This window comes from Carassius gibelio, chromosome B17 (genome assembly GCF_023724105.1).
Source record: "Carassius gibelio isolate Cgi1373 ecotype wild population from Czech Republic chromosome B17, carGib1.2-hapl.c, whole genome shotgun sequence".
NCBI classification, from domain to species: Eukaryota; Metazoa; Chordata; class Actinopteri; order Cypriniformes; family Cyprinidae; genus Carassius; species Carassius gibelio.
This window is the reverse complement of record NC_068412.1, coordinates 28,579,435-28,602,408: the sequence shown is the minus strand read 5'-3', so window position 1 is coordinate 28,602,408 and position 22,974 is coordinate 28,579,435. Positions and strand designations below refer to the sequence as shown.

Genomic DNA, 22,974 nt, shown 5'->3' with positions numbered 1-22,974 from the left:
CCAGACAGCAGAACATGAACATGACAGTATTTCCACAACAAACGCTGTCTGCTCCTGATGCATGGAGCCACGCGATCTCAAACAGAGCAGACAGCTTAACATAAATGTTGTGGTATATACATGTTCTGGTATTTATAATATTATTATATTTTTAGGAAAAACAAATAAATGAATTAAAACACGTTATACTTATTTTGTTATTCATATAGAATCTGATCTGTGGCTGTGAACTTTTGATAAGAAAAAAGGCAAATGAATGACAAGAATTAAATGGCAAAAAAAATAATTATTGTCCATGAAATGGTATTTTACATATTTTTTATAATAATAATTTTTTTTAATTAAATTCTTAATAATTATAAATAATAATAAAATAAGTATTTTATAATAAAAAAAATAAATTTTTAAATAATACAAATAACGCAAAATAGAGTGCTAGTACAATATATTTTGTGAAAAATATTTAGCAATTTTCACAACTTATGTTGCAATTCTTTATGAAGTTATGGGCGATTTATATATTTTCTATATTGTTTATTTTGTTATTGATTTGGAATCTGTGTGGCTCTGAAAGACAGCCAAATTTAAAAGAATTAAAAGCCAAAAATATTACTTATTTGCTTTGGAACGGCATTTTGCATTATTTTTTATATTATTTGGAATTTTATTTTGTGCTCATTTCTTGGTCTATTTTGACTTGCACAGCAGTACCAGAACAACTTGAGATTCGCCCATCGAGGTGTTTTAAGATGTTAATTGAAGAACACTATGGGTTCTTGAGTGTGATGTCACACTTCTCCTCATGATGTTATCAGACTCATGTGATCAGTGATGTCGGAGATGATGGATGGGCAACTCTCACGCTCTCCAGTCGCTCCGAGGAGAATTGGATTTGGGAAGGATTAGGTGGAGAAAACTAGAGCTGCCATTGAGCGAGGGAAGATAAGATAATTTCACTAAATAGGATTAAGGGTGGAGACACACACACACACACACACACACACACACACACACACAGCTGTATTTTGGCTGGCTCAGCTCTCCAGAGACGAAAGCCTGATAACTCATCTGTTTCTCTCACAGACGAGTCGTAAAGAACGAGCAAAAGCCTTCGCCGTAACTCAGCCCTCTAAAGCTGTCAGACGTTACTAAAAACACACCATCAACAACACATACATGCACTTTCAGAGCCGTGAAACACGCTTTAACAAACACTAGCAGTCAAAACCGCTCCAGCATATGCTAATTAATTACATTTACCCAAAATGTTTTACATTTTAAGTTTTGTGTCCCTTGAAGAACTTTCTTTTTTTTTTTCAATTACAATTTTCAATATGAGAAATAAATTTCCTTAAGCCACATATATTTTCATTTTTAAACGTTTTTTTTTTGTACATGCATTTTTCAATGACATGCACTTTCAGAGCCGTAAAATACATTCAAAATTGCTCCAAAACACGCTAACTAGTTTGGGTTTGGTTAAGTAGTTTAAGATTTATAAGTCTACAGAATTAATTTTGAAGCATTTAAGCAGAAGATGACAAGGTTTTTAAGATCATCATGAGAGACGTAAATTCAGTCAGAATCTGACTTCATTAGATTTCCAAATGTTTCTGAGAAAGGTTTTAGATCGAGGTTCGCAAACTAAAAAACAGCAAAATAATTATATTTTAATGTCCAAAAAAACAAAATGCAAAATGCACTTTCGAGGCAAATAAGTAATATTTTTGGATTTAAATCCTTCTGAATTCACCATCTCTTTTATTTCTTTATTTTTTTTCAATAAAACCTACTTATTTTGCTGTTCATTTGGAACCAGTGACCCCCCCCCAAAGAATTATATATATATATATATATATACATACACACACACACAAAAATATATATACTATTGAATAATAATACAAAATAAATTGTGCATGCATTAAAAAATGAATTTTTAACATTAACATTAAAAATAATGAAAAATACACCAGGTGTGGCATGAAATTAATTTTCAAGGCAACTTTGGCACTGAAAGAGCAAGTATATTGGTGAAGAAACAATTTTAACTCAGAAATTGCTATTAATTTTCACAATTACAAAGAAAAGTCAAGTATCGTGCTTAATAAACTGAAAGAGTGTTTTCTGGTGAAACGCACAGGTTGACAGGTTGCTGAAGTGTTTATACAACAGTCAGGTATATCTGAAGATCTCCTTCATTGCAGTGTGTTGCATAAGCCCGAGACGCGGCTCACTTTGCCCTCGTAGACCAATTTACAATCGCACCGAGCAGAAACCACCGTGAGATCGCCATCGTGCCTCAGAAAACACATTTACTCTCATTTGAACAAGCATTGCTCAAGGATATTCACGGAAAGAAGAACATCATCATGTTGACCTTGAAGTAATAAGGAAAAAGCGGTTAATCCTCACTGCAGGATTTATGACTAACCATTAGCACACAATAAACATCACTTATCTAATCAGAGTTAGTTTTTTAGGACAAGCCTCACTGTTAATAATGATCATATTTATGAATGAAGCAGGATAAAAACCAACATTTGAGCAGGACTCTCTAGCTGTGCTTCACAGAACCCAGAAATAAATATATTGATCTGAAAAACATTAGACACTGAAAAGGAAACAACTGATCAGCCAAAGTGATTCACTGAAGAACCATCAAAAAAATAATGTTTTAATTTTGTCCGTCTAGTTTTAAAATACAATTATTTTATATAATTGAATCTATTTTATATTTTAAAATTGTATGTGATATTTAAAATGTAAAATATTTTGGTGATATTTTGTACAATTATATTTATTTTATATAACATTTTCGTAATTTATTTTTAAATAAATAAAAAAACTGTTACTGTACGTGAACTTTTGCCTCAGTCTGTTTTAATTTGATCCATTTTAATTTAATTTTAAATAAAAATGAAATAATTCTATATAATTTTATCATATTTATTAATGTTATACTTTGAAATTGTATATAATATTTATACATTTAAAAAATATTTTTATTTTATTTTTATATTTTTACAATTATATAACATTTTCAGTACAGACATGATTCACAGATCCCAGAAATAAGCAACTTTACTGAAACATTGGGAATTAAAGAACAAACGACTAAAGAACACATTCACTGATGAACCCTCCAGACACGATACACAGAAAAAACTATATTTAAGTGTGAACTTCTCAGTCTCACAACTGAGTCAGCGGCTCAATTTAGCCTTAGATAATGGATGGAGTTTGAGCAGATGCTCTCTCTCACACACACACACACACACACACACACACACACACACACACGTGCTGCAGTGGGTTTATCAGCTCTGCGTGCAGCCGGACAATCAGCCTCAGAAATCCCCAGACTCACTTCTTATCAGGTGACGCGTTACTGAAGAACAACACTCACAAACTCATTCTGAGACTCAGAGACAATCACTGCATGTCCACGAATATGATGATTATGAGTGAAGACATCCATTAACAACATCAACCTAAAGGGATACACACATACAGTATTTTTTGCACCTTCAGATTCCAGATTTTCCAGAGCCTCGATCATAACATTATAACAACCATCTTCCTATTAGAGACTTGCAGGACCGCGGCACCCATCGCAGTCTGATGCGGGACAACACTTGATGTGCGGTAGAGACTGAGGGAGAATAATTAGTGTGTGCTTAACCCCCAAACCCTGGCTCGTTTGTCTCGTGTGATCGCTCTGTTCGTCAGTCTCTGGCTCGGTTGAAGAGGTGGACCAGAGCGCGGTTCAGTTATATATAGATCAGTGAGTGCTAACCGCGCCGAAGCACAGATCTTCTGATACGTGCTGCATGATTGCGTTAATATTTCTGAGAGGGACGTGTGTTACCGCATCCCATTCGACTAAACCACACAGTAATAATAAACCTCAAAGTTAACAAAACAATGCACTTCACTGTGTTGAGTGAGAGCTGCTGTCTTCACATACTATCGGAAACTTCCTATTTCCCATTTATAAAGACATGATTACTTGCTTGTTGCATTCCTTCCTGTTAAAAATAACAGTGGTTTGTGAATGCTGATGCTTAGCCAACCCCTGATTGGTCTGTATGTGTATCCAGAGCCAGTGAGCAACAGACTTTCATAATAATAATTATATATATATACACTTTTAATGTATGACTCATTTGGTTATGTTTTTATTTCTCCTGAAGAACTGAGGTTTTGACAGAGTCCAATTAATCCAGCAGCAAATTGAAAAAAACCTGATGTAGTTTGAAAATAAAGAGCGTGTGATGCTCCCGAGGCTCTCTGGAGGATTGTTGTTCGAGGCGCTGCTGTGTTTCTGAGAGAGAGAGAGAGAGAGACACACAGAGAGAGAGAGAGAGAGAGAGAGAGAGAGAGAGAGAGAGAGAGAGAGAGAGAGAGACACACACACAGAGAGAGAGAGAGAGAGAGAGAGAGAGAGAGAGAGAGAGAGAGAGAGAGAGAGAGAGAGAGAGAGAGAGAGCGCGACGGACGAGCGTCTCACAGGAAACCGGTCTTATCAAAACACATCCCCTTTACTCTGGAGCATTTCTGGTAAACACACACATATCTGCACAGCGCTGCATAAACACACACCTTCGTGAGACGCTGAGACACTGACGTGTTTTCATCTTCGTGACAACAGGGAGGAAACGCTGGTTAGGACACACACACACAGAGACACACACACACAGAGACACACACACACACAGAGACAGACAGACAGACAGCCGACGAAAAGAGCTGAAAACTTGAAATAAAGACTTCAGTGAAACAGCATTTTCAGTTTATAAACATATAGTCAAGTAAAGTCACTTTTATTGTCACATGTATCTTGGTGAGTGAAATTCTCCAGAAACTGCTGAAACAGTTTACATATAACCATACAGACTTCAACAAATGAGAAAGAGCAATATGCACATACATATAGTCAGTACACACATTAGACATGCTTACAGTTAGCACTACACTTCATACACAGTATGTACACAGTCTACATAATTTAGATGTGTTTATACATAAACTATGCTAATTTGCAACCGGTTACACATGAACTGGATACAGAAAATGTCATGGATGAGCATTGGATGGTATCCAGAATTACAGGCGGATTATTGTATTAAATACAGTGTGTATGTATAGTCCAGTGTGTGGCATATAATATTTTGGGAGTATGCTGTAGGGTGTATAAGTTCTGTCTGTTCATCAGTCTGATAGCATGAGGGGGGGAAGCTGTCCCTCAGTCGGCTAGTGCTGGACCGGATGCTGCAGAGATGAGGAGTCTTTAGGACGGGTGGCTGGAGTCACTGATGATCCTCTGGGCTTTCCTTATACACCTCCTGGGGTAGATGTCCTGGAGGGAGGGAAGCTCACCTCCAATAATTTGGCAGGAAGTTTTGCAGAGCTTTGCGGTTGTGGTGTTCAGGGAGAACTGGAGCGGGCTGAGGACAAAGCCCTGGGGAACACCTTTTAAATCAATGGTTTTTGGATGGGGTAGATGCGGATTGTTTTTGTCGGCACTACACACTTCCTGATGAAATGCGCGTATCTTTGGACACAATGTTCTCAGTAATTAAAGCGGAAGGGTTGCGTTTTATTAGGTAGCTTGTGACATCCTTCATGGGAAATGCCGAATCGCCAGAACACTGCTCACAGCGCTTGGTCACCTGTCGCACCAGAACCATATTCGGAAACGAAACTTAGAAATTGCTCACGGTTCTGGCTCTTTAAAAAAAAAAACAACAACAAGAGGTTTTGTATAAGAACCGGTTCTCGTATATGTAAATATTTTTTAATATATACTGTGTGTGTATGTATTTATACACACACACTGTAATAAATGATGCTGAAAAACAAATATATATAGTTGCTAAAATTGAGTATATAACCCAGTATTTGTGTTTTTCTTTGCAGCATGTTTATATCAATCTGGAATCAATTGTGAGTCTTGTTGTGAACAGACTGCATCTGTTTTGAACGTTAAAAATCACCAGCTTACGAGGTTTCATTGCCTTAGACCGCAAGCAGGCTCACTAGGGTTTGGAACGGAGCCGTTTTGTACCTTATTCAACACATAAAGACGCTTTACAGCCTGAAAATAACATAATTAGCAACATGAAATCCTAAAATAACCAGACGCTCGTCTACAGCTGCGCCGACTAAAGCTGAACTCAAGCTGAAGTTACACAACCGAGACAAGAAATAAATCAAGGAGGAAGAGAGACAACATGATAAAGCGAAAGACCGAATAAAGAAGAGATAATGGTGTGTTACCTGCTCACAATCGCAAGCACTTGAGCGTCTCCTGATCAACATCAACACTGGAAACACAGCTGATCGCTTCACAACACACCACTGCATCGAGACGTGAACCGCTAAACACTGTCAAATCACAGAGTAAACTCTGCTGTCTACCATCATTCAGATATTAATACTTTTCATTAGTATTTGGTTTCATATTTTAGATAAATTAAAGTTTTATTAATATTGGTGTTTTTTTGTTTGTTTGTTTTTTTTACATTGTCATTGTCATGATGGGTCTGTATGGGTTTTTAATTATTTTTATTGTATTTTCTCTTAAATAAATTTGTTTTGGATAAGATTTGCTGATTAATAATAAATAAATAAATAAATAAATAATTGTTATGCTTTTGTTTTAGTTAACTATAATATTGTGATAAAATATTATTAAAAATAAAATGGTAAGTTTATATTAATTTTAGTGCTGTCAAAATTAGCGCGTTAACGCATTCGATTAATTTGAAATATTTAACGCGATAAAAAAAAATAACGCAATTAACGCGGTTGCAGTTTTTTTTATTTCCAGTTGTGGCCTATGTGTGTTCAACGTGCAAAGAAATATGGATAAGACCAAGGAAGGACTTTTAGACGGAAAGTTTCAGTATAAAACTCTGCCGGATTACTCTTCAGTCTGCCACAAGAAACATTACTCTTCAATTAGTCTGCCGCAAGAAACAGCAACATTAAAATCATGAACTCAAATGTCATTGTTTAAAAAAAAAAACAATGACTGTAACAGTGCGTAAATCAGACCTTTCTGTAACGCTAACGTTAATAAGCTTAAACGAAAATAACGAAATAATTGTGTAGCGGAGTATTTTTTGTACACAGTGCCGCGAACTGTCAATCACCCCTGTGCGCGTGCATCACTGTCCTCCTCGCAGCTGCAGCAGCTTGCGCTCTCTCTCTTCATCAAGCTTTAAAACAAAAAGGGGACAAAAAGATCATATTGTCTTTGTGCATAGGCTATAGATTAATTAGATAAATGAATATCTAAATTTGTGCCTTGCCGTCTACGGTATTTGTTTAGAACTTAGAAAAAAGATGCTGCAGCCAATGAGCAGCCAGCGGGGGCTGCAGGACGACTCAACCTCCGCAGACAGTTTTTAATGTTTATCAGACAATAAATACTCAAGATTTTGCTTTAGTATAACTCACAACGAGTTTCACACACCTTCTCCGGCCACGTTGAGTTGTTGACACTTAACAGTGGGGAAAAGCGACACATGCGCTATTCACTTGTATAACTTAAGGGTGAATGGGTAATGTAGTTTCTGCTCTGGGTGGGATGAATTAGGAAGCTTGCATTGTGAAGGGCGCTCTGAAAATCGGCAGTGCAGGTAAAAGATTAAAACCTCTATTAAAACAGATGTCCAAATGAGCGTACCGGTACGCTACAAGCACGTTCTGGGCGCACGGAGAGGTGGCGGTACGCTCAAGAGCTATATTTGGAAGTGGCGGTACTGAGTACTGGTGTGTACTGGCCCACTTAAAGCACTGGCAATGACTATACTTTGGAATTTTTTTGCAGTCCACTTAGAATTCAACATGGAAATCATTTTTGTTTTTTATTGGCATTGATTGTTTTGAAATTCAAATGGTACTTACATGCCTGTGTTTTTATTTCTGTAATAAATATGGCTTTCAAGCCAACAGTTAATTTGGAGGATATTGATGGTTTATTGCAGGTATGTTGTTTACATGAGAAAATCTGTGTTACAAGTTAAACAAAAATTCCAATAAACAATCATATTTTGAATTTAAATAGTTTCTTTGTCTTGAGTTTACATTAATTATTTACATTTTACATTTACATATCCAAAAAGTTTCAGTCTTTTAATTGCGATTAATCGCGATTAATCGCGATTAATTTAAAATAATTGTGCGATTAATTAGTTATTTTTTTTTTATCGATTGACAGCACTAATTAATTTTTATTTAATTTTAGTTTTTTAAAATAAATTTGCTTTGGATAACATTTTTTATTTAAAATGCTTTTGTTTTAGTTAACTATAATATTGTGGTACTATAATATTTTTTATAATATTTTAAGTTTTTATTAATTTTTATTTAATTATATTTTTGTTTTTTAATTACATTTGCTTTGGATAAGTTTTGCTGAAATGAAATGTTAATATTTTTATTCATTTTTTATTTAAAAAAACGTATGTTTTAGTTTACAATAATATTTTGTCACTACTATATTTCTAATAATATTTAGAACATTTTTTTTTTTCTTTTGGAATTTTTTTGTAATATTTATTAATTTCTGTTTTATCAATTACAATATATATTTTATTCCCATTTTAGTTTTATTTATTTTAATACATCAAGTTCAACTGAATGAAATTGAGAAAGGTTGTCTTGGTAACTTGGTAACTTTTTAAATAGTTTTTATTCGTTCATTTTTAGTTTTAGGTATTTTAGTAAATCAAGTTAAACTAAATGCAAATGTGAAAAAATAAATGATAAGACCGTTATCTTTTTGTCTTTATCACTTTTTATGTCGTTTTAAACTAAAATAATTATTAATTTCTAAAATAACATTTATAATGCAAGCAGAGAGATATCATGACAAACGTTTAGTGATCATCTGAACACGACTGAATCAATTCAATGCGCACATTTTCATTACGCAGAACTCTTTAAGGGAGTCTTAATGTTGATAATAGTGAACTTCACTAAACAAATGTGTGTGTGCCGTGCAAAACAGCAAAAGATAAAGATACAAACATGTAGGACAAGTAGAAAATGTACCTGTATCGAAGCTGATTATTAGCCTGCTAGGACTGGTTTGGTTTTTGAGAGACTGAGGCGCGCAGCGCAGCTGTTTGATTGGTGAGAGCGCTTTGCTTGTTCCATTAATTCGTATCATATCGTAGGTTTAAATCATTGCCTTTTAAACATTTACAAATAATATAATGTGTATGATGTATTATTATAGGTGATATTACTCTTGCAAAGCTCTGATTTCTGAAAGATGCATAGAGAGGCAACAGCAATGATGTTTGATTTGCGCTCTTTTCATTCGTAAAGTTTACATTGAGTTTACACTCGTGACTTTAGAGGTCTGTGTATAATATTGCACTGATCCCCTGACTCAACGGTTATCTAGCAAACACCAGACTGTGCCAGCCTCAGCCGAGTATTCAGGCAGAATTATTCTGAATATATTTGTCTGTGATTCGTTTTTGAAGCCGTTATGAGTGCCATCCCGAATTAGGAATTCGGCTTCAGGCACACCCCTAATTTTTACATTAAATATTTTAATTTTACATGCAACATAGATAAGTTCATAGAAAGTAACCGCTACACGTCGTACTTGCAAACTCTTTATACGCATTAATGCATGCTCGAGTAGTCGATTGTTTTCAACAGCGCCAACTAGTGGTTGAAGTAGACAATCACTTGACTAGTCTATGCAAGCCCTAATATTTATATATCCAGCCAAAGCCAATTTTAAATACAATATTATGTAAATAATATGAAACTAACACTGACCCAAACCGGTATTATTAATTAACCAAATTGAAATATGAAATGGTTAAATAATTAAAAATACTTACAGTCATATAAATAAGACAAGCGACAAAAAATATAAAGATAAAAGCAAATAAAAAAGATGCATCATGTCTAAAAATCTCCACACAATTTTTTTTGCCAATTAATTATTTTCTATTCTATTTGTTTCGGTTTTATATTTTTATAGCATAAACAGAAATCGGTTAAATATTTTTAATTATTTAACAAATGATACAACATTTTATTATATAATAAATAAAATCTAAATAAGAATAACATTCTTGCGTGATAACATCTCAGTGATAGTAGAATACACTGACACACACACACACAGAGGAGGTCAAGAGTGCAGTAAACGGGAAGTGAGAGCGAGGGGTCACTACCGTGTCTTTGGGGTCAAACAACTCGAACACAGTCAGGAAACAAACACCACACACAGAAAACACGTTTGTGTAAAGGAGCGCTGAAGCACAGACACATGTTCACAGGTGTGAGCTCACCATCATGTGCTCCTGATAGAACTGATCCCCGATCAGCTGGAGCTTCTGCCCGATGAGGGTCTCCACGCTCTCCGCCGGGTCCATCACGCGCAGGTTCTGCTGGAGAACCACGTCTGGAGGCCGAGAGCGGCCGAGCGACGCTAGCAGCAGCAGGCCTGCGTTACCTGTTCAGAGAAACAGCATGACACTAACTCTGAGCCATTCACTGAACAAACACCAAACAGAGCCGCAGACATCCACACGTGCTGAGTCGCTCAAACAATAACTCATGTTATGAAAGAGGCACGATCAGTGAGACGGCAGACACACTTACAAAACATGAAAATAAATAATTTTCGGTTTTGGCTAAAATGGTTTTGGGGAGGGCCGATACTGATTCTTAAAATTCAAGATGTATGTGCAATTTGAATGTTTGCATTATGGTAAAAAAAAAAAAAAAATAATAAAAAAAAAAAAATTGTATAGTAAAATACTGTAAAAATGTTACTGTGAAATGATTAACAGTAAATTCACTTACTATATTTGGTGCAAAACTGTAATAGCTCTAAAGGGACATTTCACATACTTTTACAGTAAAATACCATTAAATAATAAAAAAAATTAATAAACCATAAAAACTAAAATTACTTTTCCAATTTAAAGTGGAAATATATAACACACACACACACACACACACACACACAAATAAATATATATATATATATATATATATGTACGCGTGTGTGTGTGTGTCTATGTATATTATATATAAGTAAGTTTTTTTTATATATAAAATTCCCATTCCCTATATATGACATTCCCAGAATTCTGTGTGTGACAGCTCACAGTTTTTTTTATCAGTTATGTACATTAATGTTGTTAAATTAAAGTTTATTACATTATTTTAGTGTCATGTGAGGTGTTGTTTTGTATTCGTCTGTGTGACACAATTTACCTTTAATAAAAAAAAAAAAAAAAAAAAAATAATGTATAAAAGAAGTCATGTAACAAAAAAAAAAAAAAAAAAAAAAAAAAACGGACTTTAGTAATTTGTAAAAAATAAATGTAGCAACAAAAAAAAACAATTATTTACAACTATTTTTTAAACCGTACATTTAATTTTAGTCTGCAAAATATATATTTTTTAATCCTAAATTGCACTTTTTTTTTTGCATTGTTTTTTCAGTGTTGTTCATTAAATAAATCGGATTGTGTACTTGATTATTAAATATCTTTATTTAGTTTTTTGGTGCATTGCTGGCAGTGTTTGACTCTTCAGGAAGCCAACGACTGACTCTGAACAGACTCCAGAAACAGCATCTCAACATCACACAGCAGATTCACGCTACATCAGCGCTGATAATGAACTCATAACTGCCAACAACACTTCCCTGATGAAGAGTTCAGTCCGTTTGGCTCATATAAAGCTGTGCATCTCTAGATCATCACAGCAGCTCAAAGAAAGCAGACGCTCAAGCTCGGCTGTGTTTTCATCGTGTACCTTTCAACCTCCCTCAAAGACGTCCGCTATGATTTGGCACAAGCAATAGAGAACCAGAGACGTGTAAAAATAACCAGCGGAGAGAGAAAAGGCCTCTGCGGTCTGAGAGCCATGAGTCATGAAGTCGTGACGTCGATGTGCACAGAAGTCAAACAGGAAGCTGCAGCGTCTGGGAACTTTAACAAAGCGCTTTCTGAAGTTTCGACACATGCAAAAAATAAATAAATACATGACACACATTCTCTACAAAAATAGATTGTTTTGCATGATTGACGTCTGGGTTTGATCAGTGACATTACTGTGTATATACCATACACTTTTTAATGCTTTAAATCGATGCTCTGGGATTGATAAATTACAATGTGACAATTTATAAAAATATTAAAGGTATAAAAAAATTGTGTTTAATATTGCACTTTCACCTTTGATTTTTTTTTTCAAAAGTCAGTGTGATTTCAACTTATATATATATATATATATATATATATATATATATATATATATATATATATATATATACACACATAAAAATTAAGATTATTTTTGTATATATTTTATTAAACAAAGTATATCAAAACATTAAAAGTATTAATTATTAATTTAAAAAAATTGCCAATATTATTTATTTCAATATTGCACTTTGGCATTTTTTTTCAGAAGTCAGTGTTATTTCAACATGTATAATATATATATATATATATATATATATATATATATATATATATAGGTGTTGCAAGCGTCATACAGCACTGATTCTTCATCTGATCAAACAAGAGATGCTGTGTGTGAGAGCATGTGAACGCAGGTGTGGTTTGCATTGCAAAGTGACTGGTTACACACACAGGTCCTGAAGCCGCTGAGGTCAGGAACACACACACACAGACACACACACACACACACACGGCTTACCGTAGAGAAAGCGTCTGTGCTCCACATGCACTGGGCAGGGCAGCATTACGCTGGGTGATGCAGGGGGTCTCCCTGCGGTCTCGCTCGGCTTTATCTGGACGTGAGAGGAAGGCCAGTGATGAAGACCCTTCCTGTGCAGATCATCCTCATCCTCATCCATCAGCCGAGCTCCTCACCTGGACACAAGAGCAGAGCAAACACGTTACACAAACAACAACAACAACAACAACAACACGGACTCTACAAACTGTACTAGTGACCAATATATACTAAATACATAAAAAAACTTTTATACATAAATACACACAAATTTACATTTATAAATGTGTAATTATAATAAAAAATATAAATAAATATTAAATATATATATATATATATATATATATAAGGAACATAAAATGAAAATGATAAAAAATGATATAATTTATATAAAAAATTTTTTTATACATAAATACAATTTAAAATGTTAATTTGCAACTACAAAAAATGTACAGTAAATTTTAAATATAAAACAATTTCACAATAAAATATGTAAACAATAAATAGATTGATAATTACAATTGAAACATTTTTTTTATATATATTTACATTTTTTATTTGAAATTATTTACATTTAATATTATATTCATTAATGCATTATATATCACTCGTATAAATATTAATTTTAATAATTTAAAAATGCATTTATACATTATTTAGTTTTTTTTAAAAAAATTCATACATTTATACATTTATGCTTATTTAACTTTTGAATTCCTGGATTTGTTTTTGCATTATTTTCAGGGGAAATTTATATATTATAAATAAAATGGGAATAAATAAATAAAATGTTCCTAAAATAGGTTTTATTGTTAATGCAAAAAAAAAAAAAAGGTCAACCTTTTCACCCAGTTGATAATCTACTCTTTTTTTTTTTTTTATGTTAAAACCTGTAAGACGTTAAACACAGACGATTATGTACTTATGTAGTTCTCGGTGATAGAAATAAACTGTAGGACTCTTGTCTGTCAACACTCGATGTCCAACGTACAATCTGAAATAAACCCGTGGTTAAGAGCCTCAAAACTCCTTCAGTAAACCACTAAAGATGTGTGAAGACTTGCTCGTACACACTCAAACTCACAAGTACTCACACAACCGAGATCTCAGAGTAATAACGGGGTGTTTGGGCCCAGCCAGCCTCTCGTTTACGGCCCGTTAACAGCAGGATAATTAGACTCCAGATTAGTGTCTCTCGTGGTCACTGGCTGAACTGATTTATATAAATAGCAGCGATGAAACCTCGCGCTCGGCTGCGGTTAGACGACTGCTTTGCTATATTTAACCTGGTTTGGCGAGGCAGAGACAGAAAGCGTCGCGCCTACACTTTCCATGTTGTGTGGTGAAGCTCTGGGCTCAGTTCTGAGAGTCAGGAGCTCTTGATGAGTGTTTATTCACTGTTAAAGCCACTTTAGGGTGGGACACTGGAAATACACCAAGCCGCAGATCACTGGATTATTATAAACACTTATGTTTCACCTCACTTTGATAACTCTGCATCAATTATCATTTTAAACATTATAAATGCACAAAAAAAAGAGAGAGAAACGGGCCTAAAAAGAGGCTTCAAAGTTCATGCAAACATATTTCCTGTTTATTTCTACCAACCCGGGTCACCTTAGTGCAAACTCTTCCTGTAAAGCTTTAAAAAAAGTTTCTAATAAACCCTTCATGTAGCATTTTCTCAGGCCGTACAGTATCTCCTCCATCAGAAGTGTGGCGCTCAGAGGTGCGTGTGAACGTCCTGTGTCGCATGTGTGTGTAAAAGTTCAGAAACACGTGTCACTCACCACAAACTATGGCATCTGATTTCCTCAATGAGTGTAAAAATGACACAGCAAAAAGCAAAGCAACACACAGCTCCCTCTACCGCTGCAGACACACACACGGACGACAATCCATTCATGTGCAGAATCACCACGGCCCTACTAACCCAACTCCATCTGACCTCTTCAGAAAAACTGCTTCAACAACCTTACCAAAACTAACCCACAAGAGCCTCTCAACAATAAACCCGTTTCACATCTACAGCCACTAATACAATCCACAGTACACTTCTGGACTCGATTAAAAGCTATAACTTATAAATGCTTTCTAATTTTTTATAATGTAAACACCATGGTATAAATATACCAATTATCCAATGCATGCATAAAACAAGTACATGCGTGCATAAAAGCTTGAATAAATGCAAGTAACAATAAATGCATGTATAAAAGTAACAATAAATGCATGCATAAAACTAACAATAAATGCATGCATTAAAGTAACAATAAATGCATGCGTAAAAGTAACAATAAAAGCATGCATAAAAGTAACAATAAATGCATGCATGAATAAATTAATACATAGTCACATAAAAATGTAATATATGGAAAATAGTAACAAAATACCATTATAGCACTTTTAGTTATTGAGTGTCTTCAATGCAGGATTAACCAGATGGATGCTACTATTGTTTTGCAAGCTGTGTTTTCTCTGTAGTGTACTGTATGGTGCATTTAAGACACATTTTCATAAGAGCAATCAATCTTTGCCAGTAAACTTCGACTTCAAGTCCTGTAACAGCAGCAGTGGTGAGTGGTTTAGTAGTCAGACTGACGTCTCTTAGAGAGCTTCTGTAGCACTACTGACCCAGTGAGGAAACACACACACACACACACACACACACACACACTAAAAACACGCCCACACTATCCAGCACAGCTTGGCTATAAACTGTCCTGATTCAATAACTGCATAACATCATGATGAAAACAAACTAAACTTCAATAATAGAAAAAGAGAGACTATAATCAGTGTTTAGACACTCAGTTCTCCACATTTACTGCTCTCTAGTTATTAAACTTCTCATCTCCATATCTTAATGACATTACAGTAGTTCAACAGCACCATTATGTCATCATGAAACTGTTATCTTATCATCAAGTCTGTTAGTCAGACATTAGACATGGAATACCACTAAAACACACTGACAGGCATAATAAAGTACTCATGACACTTGTGTGCAGCACTTTAGACTAAATCAGATCTGAGATGTGAGAATCACAGGGCTGTGTCTCAAATCCTAGTGTGTGTCTCACTAGACAGCAGCAGTTTTGTTCCGCGAAGGCTGTGTGTTTAAAGTAAGAAGCTCCTAGACTTTAGTGAGCTAAACACGATGCTGTCTATGAAGGCAGCTCACTAGGATTTGAAACACCGCCAAAGTACCGGTTTGCACAACAACAGCTTCACTGATTTTATTATATTTTATAGCTAAATTAAGCTTTGTTTCAATAATACATACACTTTATATGATAAATCACAGTAAATATTCTCGATAAACACGAGTGTCTACATAAACACATTCAACAACAGAACACAAAACCGCATTTACTCGGGCTAACAATAGCACAACAAAAACCAAGGTGTTTCCCTCGCCTTGCCAGCTTTTGACGAACTACATGGTGACTAAACGCGACTTACCTTTGTCTTTGTCTCTGTTCCAGCTCAGTAGAAATGTTTAAGTAAAAGCAATCGCGTGAAGAGCAGAATCAGCAGCTACTCGCTCGCTGCGCGTCCCTCTTCTGCGCACTTCATTCTGTCTGCGTCGAGCGCGCTCTCGTTTTCCAACGGCGAGGCCCCGCCCCCGCACTGACGTCACTCTCTTTTTCTCTCTCGCTCTCTCTTTCACACACACACACACACACACACACACACACACACACACACACACACACACACACACACACACACACACACACACACACACACACACTCTAGACAGGCGAGACAGGCGCATTTTAACGAAGAGGTTATAATGACATAATTGTTTTACACACAACATTGTCAAAATATCAATACAAAAGCAATTTTAGATGAATAAGGCACAAGTAAATAAATAATTTGTATAGTCCCTGATAATAAATAAATAAATAAATACATTATTGATGACAAAATACAAAGTCAAATTAAATAGTATAAATTTGCCAGACTTTATCATATAAAATATTAATAATAGTGAAACGATTTTTCCATTTCATTTTATTATTAATGCTAATTGAAAAAGTGAAATAAATAAATAATAAATATAAATAAATAAATAAATAAATAAATAAATAAATAAATAAATAAATAAATAAATAAATTAATTAATTAATTAATTAATTAATTTATTTATTTATTTATTTATTTATTTATTTATTTATTTATATTTATTATTTATTTATTTCACTGATACTTAACAAAAATAAAATAAACAAGGGTTAAATGTATAGTTTGCCAGTCTTTATCATAATTATTGAGAGTGATCAGGGTAACTATTTTTTTCTTTGTATTTTATTATTGTTATTATTATTATTATTATTATTGTTGTTATTATTATTTTTATTTTACACCCTGAAATCTTATTTATTTATTTATTTACTGCACTAGTGCATGCAAAAATAAATAAATAAATAAACCATGAAATTAAACAAATAGAAGTACAGGAAAAATTAATTTGAGTGTAAAGGACTTATTATGTGAGATCGATTATACACTTTAGAGTAATTATACAAAAATATCTGAATTAGGAATTTAATGTGGAAATGTTCAACAAGACTTTATTAAGCATCGAAAATATTCTCTTCTTTAGACATATACAGACATAAATTAATATAGAAATACAAGCACAATGATGAACAAAATAACGCAGATAAGCAAGTTAATTTGCTTATGAATTGGAGCATTGCTTAACCCCTGACACATAGATGTTATTTTATAAAAAAAAAGCATTAAAATACACACTTAATTGATGTCTTTGTAAGACATTGCCGTCCTGCTGTGCTTTTGTGTGCAGCTCTATTGTCATCTGCTTTTCACAAATGGCCCAGTTAATTACTTTACTGACAGAAGCTTTTATAACTTCAGTTCCTAAAAGTCTAAGGATTTGTTTTTTGCTATAAGTTCAGTAGATCTTAGAAAGCAATCGTAGATGATCTGCACAAATAGTTGCATTGAGCAATGCACATTTACTGAGAATATATGCATTCCTGGCATACTGTGTTGTATCATTCAAGAAGATTACTGTCAATCATGTGACTTGTGGCCAATCAGGGTGTTTGTTTTGGTCCCGCCCTGCTGTGCTGTATTCACACACACACACACATGCGCACACACACACACACACACACGTGGATGGGAAATTCCCACCGCTGTAGTGGTTGTGGTTTCTCTGCTGTGAATTCATCATATGACACAAAGACTTCATACGAGAGCTGGTGATTTCACGTCATACAGAGGAAATGCAGCTCTGCTATGGGAGGAAATGCAATGTTTTTGTTGTAGATGTTTTGACGGTATTTGTATAAAGAGCAGTATGTAGATAAATGTCACAGTGCCATTTTTAGTCAGCTTTCATTTCCCATCATAAGACAAATAATGATTCTAAAGTATTACGTTATGTCTTTAAAGGTCATGTAAGTGTCTTGTGAAAGGTTACTAATCAATGTGTCTTTTTCGCAGGAAATAGTTTAACATGTGTTTCTCTTGTGTAAGAAAATTTACAAATGTGACCCTTGACCACAGATCGCTGGTGTGTATTTGTAGCAATAACAAACAATACATTGTATGGGTCAAATTTATACATTTTTATTTTATGGTAAAAATCATTAGGATATTAAGTGAAGATCATGTTCCATGAAGATATTGTGTAAATTTCATGCCGTAAATATATCAAAACTTAATTTTTGATTAGTAATATGCATTGCTAAGAACTTCATTCGGACAGCTTTAAAGATGATTTTCTTAGTATATTTATTTTTTTAAATGTTTAATAATCAATGGAAAGGTTATTTATTCAGTTTTCAGATGATGTTTAAATCTCATTTACACATGTATTACATTTACTCATATTTACACATGTATAATGTATATTTGTAGTCCAAAACCAGGAAACAAGTTACATTTTAGCACTTTCAGTTTCTTCGTCCTGAAGTCAATGGGTTTTTGGTTCAGTACCTGAAATAAAGCTCAAAATATTTCCATGTTTATGTGATTTTATTAAAGATTTTAGCAAGAGTTTTAATGGAATAGTTCATCCAAAATGTGCTAAAAGAATGACCCTCATTTAAGTTTAAAGTTTATGTATTTATGCATTTATTGACATAATATTTATTAATATTTGTTTATAAAAAATATTATTTAAATATTATTATTTTCAGCCATATATTTATAAAATAAATAAAGAAATAAATACTAAAAAGTACACTAATAATACCAGGAATTCCAAACGTACTAATTCTGGAAATTAGGAAAAATACAAGAGACAGAAAATATTTCGTATTTAAGTGTTTCAAGCCGATAATATGGGAGATTTCTAAAATTATTATTAAAAACAATAATTTGACTACAGAGAAGTCAGTTATTTCGGATAGTTTAAATAAACATTTATATCCTCTGGCACTCTTATTTGAAGCTCAGTCACAAAATAGTTTATTCTCTCAATTATTCACAAAATAGTGAATTCTCTTATTGTTCCTTCAACTGATATTCCATGTAAATTAATTCCACAAAAATTTTATTTTAACCAGCTCACTGTCTCTGGGGTTCTTAAAGCTTTGAGTTTTTTGGGCCCACAGAAGCCAGTGGGGCCTGATAAGATGGAACTGTTTTAAGTTAGCGTCTGGTTTTATTACTGAACCATTGACTTATTTATTTAATCTTTCTATTACCCATTGTGAAATCCCTAAGATTTGAAGATCTGGTTTAGTTTCTCACCTTTTTAAAGGTGGGGACCCTTTGCAATTGAACTATTATAGACCGATATCTAAACTATGTGTTTTATCCAATTATGACCAAATCTTTTTTTTTTTCTGGAAATAAATAATATTTTTTCTCCTTCTCAATCTGGATTTAGAACACAGAATAGCACTGTCACTGCTGATTTAAAAGCGTTTAATGACATTATTGATGCCTTAGATTAAAAAAGATTGTTAGATTGTTCAGCTCTTTTTCTTGACTTGTCAAAGGCTTTTGACACAGTTGATCATGACATACTCTTAAATACACTCTCTATGGTTTGCAAACTATTTTTCAGGGTGAACACAATGTGTGATTTTAAAAGACTGTACTTCATCTATTTTGTCACTTTCCAAAGGTGTCCCTCAGGGGTCTGTTCTAGGACCGATTTTATTTTCCTTGTATATTACATTTAAGCAATAATATTCCAAAAGTAAAGTTCCATCTGTATGCAAATGACACTGGTATTTACTGCTGTGCTCCATCAGCTTCTCAAGCACTTCACTATTTACAGACAGCGTTTGATATTGTTCCGTTTATGTCAGCTTAAGCTGGTTTTAAACACAGATAAAACTAGTTGAATGATTTTTTCAAATTCTAAAGTTCCACAAATTTAATATGTTGAAAGTTTATAGTTTATAAGTTTATAAGTATCCTTTGATTTGTGTTTTGTGTTATGATGTAAACTTGTATATACTGTGTTATTTGTTGCTGATTACTTTTTAAACCATATATTAGCAATATGCATTTATTCAAACAGCTTAGAATCAGCATAAATCTGCTCAGTGCGAAAACAAATAAAATGTATTCAGTTCAAATATATAAACGTGGTTAAAATATGACTAGCTGTTGAAATAACAATATTAAAACATTTAAATACATGCAAATGAAACCAACTGGATGCAAAATATATAAAACTGGTTATTGTGCATTTAAAACATATTCATTTACACAATTACAGAAAATTTACCCTTTTCATTTATCTGACAAATATGCATCACATTAAGTTTATTAGTTTGTTTATGTTAAAACGGTCTAATCCAAATGCATGGGAGTTTTAGATACAATTCAAATACATGAATCCTAAATTTAGGCCTAAAGTCACAAATGGTTAAAACGTAACTCCTAAGACAGCGTGAAATCCATGTGTAAAACACATGATGCCAGAGTTATTTTGTTGCTAAAACACATCACTCGTGTAAGTGCAGGTAAATGTAACTTCATATATTTGAGCGATTGCACAGTTTGACCTGTGTAAACCATGTCAAGCAGATGAGTGTTTGTGTTGGTGGTTGTTAAGCCACGTTTGTTTGGTTTTCTATCTGGCCAGACGAATGTAATCTTGATTCTGATAACAAACACTGTGCAAACTCTCGATCTGTCAACATCTCTTTCTGAACACATACTGAGTATGAAATATTCATTGGGTCGTGAATCGTTGCGCTGCCGAGTTTCGGCGGTAATGCACTGCCGTCTGTGAGGGAATGTGAGGTCATTGTGTGACCCAGCTGTACAAGTGTTTATTGATCAGTCCAAAACCCAGAGGGTGGATCATTACAGTGCCCCGAACCGGCCGGGACAAACCACTGCATCAGCTGTGTTTGAACAGACCAAATACAAACTCACAGAGCAGCCGGAGGACAGTTTTATTACTCTGAGCTCAGATACAGAGAGCCATTAAAGCAACGGTTCTTTCAAAAATAAAGCTGTGCTGAAAATGTGCAAACCATCAGGCCAGCCAAGATCAGGATGAGTTTGTTTCTTCATCAGGTTTGTAGAAATGTAGCAGTGCATCAGTGTCTCATCAATGGATGCTCTGCAGTGAATGGGTGCCGTCAGAATGAGAGTCTGATAAAAACATCACAATAATCCACAGCACTCCAGTCCATCAGTGAACATCTGGAGAAGACAAAACCTGAAACACATCCAGCATTAAGATGATTTTAACTCAAACACATCGAGTCTATAATCTATAATAACACTTCCTCCAGTGAAAATGAGTTCTGGTCTGAATCAGGAGAGAAATCTGCACAGATCAAGCAGCGTTTAAACAGATCTAAACTAATCTGTGAGAGACAACAGCAGATGCACTGTTTCACTGGAGGAAGTGAATTACGAATTATTCATATTATTCAATATGGATTTTAGCTTGAGGCAACAGTTTGAAGGTGAAAACGTCTTATGTGTTTAATCCCAAATTTGAAAAAATATATTAACAAATATAAATAAATTCATATTATTTATTTATAATTTATGCTCATATAATTCTTATTTAAATGATATAAATGAATACATGTAAATTGTGTTTTACATAGTATGCAATGGTTATTCTTGGGCTGTGTTCTGAGTAAGCATTCATGACTAAGCAGAACTCATCGTTACACATGACAAACTCTCTGATGCTATTTAAAGAACTAAAATTCAATTTGTGCAAGAGACATATGACAACATAACCTCTTTTCTACACACACACACACCCACATACACCCACATACACCCACACACCCACACACACATTTACTTAGATATCTAAATGGGGACATTCCATAGTAGTATGGAATACGTTTTTATACTGTACAAACTGTATATTATATTGCCCTTCACCAACCCTAACGCTTACAGAATACTTTCTGCATTTTTACTTAAAAAAACAAACAAAAAAAAAAACAAAAAAAAATGTTTGTTTACTTTATTTTTAAACCAGTTTTACAAATGAGGACATCCCCAAAGAGAAGTTTTTGAGATTTTGTCAGGTTAAGCTCACTTTTGGGTACAAATTTGTCCCCAAAATATGGTTAAGTAGGACCAGCTCACACACACACACACACACACACACACAGTGAAAACTCCTTTTGTTCATTCTTCCTGTTGCTTTCCCTCCTGAACCAGAGATGCCGGTTTGACTCCAGAGTTCATATGGAGTTTGCTGAAGTCCTGCCAAAACATCGGGCTGTGATCAAGTTCATGCCTGGGACACAGATACTGATCTCTATAGAACACACACACTTACACACACACACACACACACACACACACACTTACACACACACACACACACACACACACGGAGAGTCATCTCATTTATCCCCAGTAAAATATGGAGTGCCACAAGGATCCGTCCTAGGTCCCCTTCTATTTTCAATATACATGTTGCCCCTTGGTAATATTATTAGAAATACGGGATTATTTTCCACTGTTATGCTGATGATACTCAGCTATATATCTCAATGAGACCAGATGAAACTTCTAAATTATCTAAGATAAAAGAGTGTGTTAAAAATGTAGTTAAGTACGTACACACACGCACACACATACACAAGCGCGCGCAAACACATACAGAAAGTAAAAACAGGTTCTCAGTAATTCTTGCTCAATCATCAGAATCACGGTTAAAACTAGATTTCGACATTTTGTGTAGAACATCTTCTGGGTTTGTTTATTGAGAAGCGTCGGTCA

The 22,974-nt window shown here is 34.2% G+C and overlaps 1 protein-coding gene across 4 annotated transcripts in view; it reads right to left on the bottom strand.

Annotated features, from left to right (window-relative positions):
• Positions 1-16,378, bottom strand: part of LOC127976780 (bcl-2-modifying factor) — a 56,096-nt gene extending 39,718 nt beyond the window's left edge. For 2 of the 4 annotated variants that reach the window (XM_052581449.1, XM_052581447.1), the window contains exons 1-3: positions 16,225-16,378; positions 12,721-12,896; positions 10,332-10,495 (exon numbers count right to left, since the gene is read on the bottom strand). In XM_052581449.1, the coding sequence (XP_052437409.1) occupies positions 10,332-10,495; positions 12,721-12,880 (324 nt within the window). In that variant the 5' untranslated portion in view covers positions 12,881-12,896; positions 16,225-16,378. Of the gene's footprint in view, positions 1-4,736; positions 5,734-10,331; positions 10,496-12,720; positions 12,897-16,224 lie in introns of those variants that run through there. The other 2 variants (XM_052581446.1, XM_052581448.1) reach the window with 2 other exon arrangements.
• Between the last annotated feature and the right edge of the window lie 6,596 nt (positions 16,379-22,974).